General features: G+C 41.3%; 1 protein-coding gene across 6 annotated transcripts; it reads right to left on the bottom strand.

Moving 5' to 3' along the window:
• Positions 1 to 224: 224 nt before the first annotated feature.
• On the bottom strand, positions 225 to 2714 carry LOC125770066 (uncharacterized). 6 transcript variants are annotated; one of them, XR_007419140.1, is made up of 6 exons: positions 2388 to 2707; positions 1896 to 2324; positions 1625 to 1792; positions 1134 to 1558; positions 864 to 1030; positions 225 to 800 (listed from the first exon to the last, which is right to left on the bottom strand). XR_007419140.1 is itself a non-coding variant. In XM_049439266.1 (4 exons), exons 2-4 carry the CDS (start codon positions 2016 to 2018, stop codon positions 710 to 712), a joined length of 381 nt encoding a protein of 126 aa, XP_049295223.1. In that variant the 5' UTR covers positions 2019 to 2324; positions 2388 to 2714; the 3' UTR covers positions 237 to 709. The 6 variants fall into 6 exon arrangements, 3 of the variants coding, with proteins under 3 accessions (XP_049295223.1, XP_049295221.1, XP_049295222.1); XR_007419139.1 differs by having other exon boundaries at positions 228 to 797; positions 1134 to 1561; positions 2388 to 2701; XR_007419138.1 differs by having other exon boundaries at positions 228 to 800; positions 1134 to 1561; positions 2388 to 2700.
• Between the last annotated feature and the right edge of the window lie 241 nt (positions 2715 to 2955).

Here is a 2955-nt window from a genome sequence, read left to right as displayed (position 1 = left end):
TTTTCAGTACCAGCTAGATGTTACCTCCTCGATTGGATGCTCTCTTGGTGTAAAAATGCGTTTTTGGTGTTCGTTTTCGGAATTTTTCGGTTGCTTGCAAATCGAACAGCGGTTAATGTTACCTCTTTGAGGGATGCTCTCTTGGTGTTTTAACTTATTTTTCGTTAGTTTCTTTCGTTTTTGTCGACCGGAATATATCAAAAAATTATAAAAAATCCAGATTTTTATTATTTCAATAAATAAATTTTCACACATACAACCATTTTATTATTGAAAATTATGATTTTACATGAGTTTTACATCCACATCCGGACCTAAATCAATCTGCACTCGCTTTATATATGTCGGCGGTGGCGGAACCGGATTAAATATCAGCTTACGGTGCTCATTCGGGGGCGGAATTTTCTTCGCTTCCGGCGTTAAGGAAAACTGTAGGAAAAATCGTTTTGTGTTTTTCTTTCAGTGGCACGGACCAGTTGCGATCTTTTGTTCGTAAGCGGAAATAAACCGATGCCGCGGTACCGATCTTAACACACTTTTTCGGATCGATTCGTTTCTTTCTCAGTTATATCAACGACGGTGCTTCCTTTGTTTCTTTCACGGCACGATGAGCCAGATTGACCTGATGCTTTTCACCTCGCGGGTGGGACAGATGATGCCCTCGTTGGATCTTAGTAGATATCCTTGTTCAGATCGATCCTTTCCGGCGCTAGCTGGTGCAATTGTTCACGCCGGTACCACTTGCTCTCGCCTGCACCGTCGGTTTTTTGTCACTGGCATGGTTTTGGTAATCCATGCTGCTGCAATATGAAAGAGACGTTGGTTTTACTCTGGGAACAGGTAGTTTTCACTTAATAACTTACCAAACGTTGTAATTATCGAAAAAACAGTAGAAATGCTTCGCCAACAACCATCCACCGCGTCCCTTGGAGAAAATGGCTTGACATTGATGACAGCACTGACAGTTCGTGCTGTCGCCGATGCTAGCGCCATGCGAATCATGGTGGAAATTGGCGGAAGCTCGTATTCTCTGAAAATCACAAATTATTAATTAAATTGTTTGTAATTAGCTATATAATCCATTAAAATAACGAGGAAAATAAACTTATAAATCGATTAAAATATGAAATTACCTTGTTTGATTGGTGGTCGATCTTCTCGATGGTGGTTCGTAAACGAACATAAAGCGATGCCGCGGTACAATACCGTCCGTAATTTCCGGATAGTCGCCTTGGAAGACAAGGCCTGTTGGCCATTCTCCCGATCGTGCTGCTTCGTCACCTGATAACCGGGGCGATCGATCTTGGTGAACTTTTTCGGCTCGATGCGTGGTTTTTCCGGTCGTACAACTCACGGTGCTTCCTTCGCTTGTTTCGCGGCACGTTGTGCCAAATTGGCTTGATGATTTTTGCCATAACTGTGGGTCAGATGCTGCAGCGTTTTATCCTTGTTTAGATCAATCTTTTCCAGCGCTGGCTGGTGCAATCGTTCACGCCGGTACCACTTGCTCACGCCTGCGCCGTCGGTGTTGCCACCGACATGGTTTGGGTAATCCATGCTGCTGCAATATGAAAGAGACGTTGGTTTTACTCTGGGAACAGGAAGTTTACAGTAAATAACTTACCAAACGTTGTAGTTATCGGAAAAACAGTAGAAATATTACGCTAACAACCATCCAGCGCGTCCCTTGGAGAAAAATGGCTTGACATTGATGACAGCACTGACAGTTCGTGCTGTCGCCGATGCTAGCGCCATGCGTTTCATGGTGGAAATTGGCGGAAGCTCGTCTTCTCTGAAAATCACAAATTATTAATTAAATTGTTTGTAATTAGCTATATAATCCATTAAAATAACGAGGAAAATAAACTTATAAATCGATTAAAATATGAAATTACCTTGTTTGATTGGTGGTCGATCTTCTCGATGGTGGTACGTAAACGAACATAAAGCGATGCCGCGGTACAATACCGTCCGTAAATTCCGGATAGTCGCTTTGGAAGACAAGGACTGTTGGCCATTCTCCGGATCGTGCTGCTACGTCACCTGATAACCGGGGCGATCGATCTTGGTGAACTTTTTCGGCTCGATGCGTGGTTTTTCCGGTCGTACAACTCACGGTGCTTCCTTCGCTTGTTTCGCGGCACGATGTGCCAAATTGGCTTGATGATTTTTGCCATAACTGTAGGTCAGATGCTGCATCGTTTTATCCTGGTTCAGATCGATCTTTTCCAGCGCTTGCTGGCACAATTGTTCACGCCGGTACCACTTGCTCTCGCCTGCACCGCCGGTTTTTGTCACTGGCATGGTTTTGTTAATCCATGCTGCTGCAATATGAAAGAGACGTTGGTTTTACTATGGGAACAGGTAGTTTTCACTTAATAACTTACCAAACGTTGTAGTTATCGGAAAAACAGTAGAAATATTACGCTAACAACCATCCAGCGCGTCCCTTGGAGAAAAATGGCTTGACATTGATGACAGCACTGACAGTTCGTGCTGTCGCCGATGCTAGCGCCAAGCATATCATGGTGGAAATTGGCGGAAGCTCGTGTTCTCTGAAATTTTTCAAAATTTTAGAATTTTTAGATTTTTTGTTATTTTTCACTCTTTTTTTTATTTCAAGCATTATTAGAGTGAAAAGAAACTCATTGCAACCCATTGGCATTAAAATAAAACAATTTAATTTTTTTTGCAAAATTTCCCAAAAAATCGTAAGGGGTAAGCCTTATAAAATTTTCGAGTGAAAAAATTTTTTGAATTTTTTTTCTGATTTTTTATTCTTTTTTTAATTTAAAGCACTATTTAAGTGAAAAGAAACTTATTGCAACAAATTCCCATCAAAATATATCACATTTAAAATTTTTGCTACATTGCTCAAAAATGAGGAAAATTTTACATTTTCTCAAACAGGGTAAGGAACTTGGTTCCTCGACTAACTTCTGGCACAGACATCTG

Source organism: Anopheles funestus, chromosome 3RL, assembly GCF_943734845.2.
Source record: "Anopheles funestus chromosome 3RL, idAnoFuneDA-416_04, whole genome shotgun sequence".
NCBI lineage: Eukaryota > Metazoa > Arthropoda > Insecta > Diptera > Culicidae > Anopheles > Anopheles funestus.
This window is presented reverse-complemented; position numbering and strand designations above follow the sequence as displayed.

Excerpts from the sequence above, each read along its gene's own strand:
- LOC125770066 (XM_049439266.1), bottom strand. The coding sequence starts at position 2,018 with ATGGCCAACAGTCCTTGTCTTCCAAAGCGACTATCCGGAATTTACGGA. Across the intron at positions 1,031-1,895 it reads TCGACCACCAATCAAACAAG|AGAATACGAGCTTCCGCCAA; the intron begins GTAATTTCATAT and ends TGTGATTTTCAG. Across the intron at positions 801-863 it reads TTCGATAATTACAACGTTTG|CAGCATGGATTACCAAAACC; the intron begins GTAAGTTATTAA and ends TTCATATTGCAG.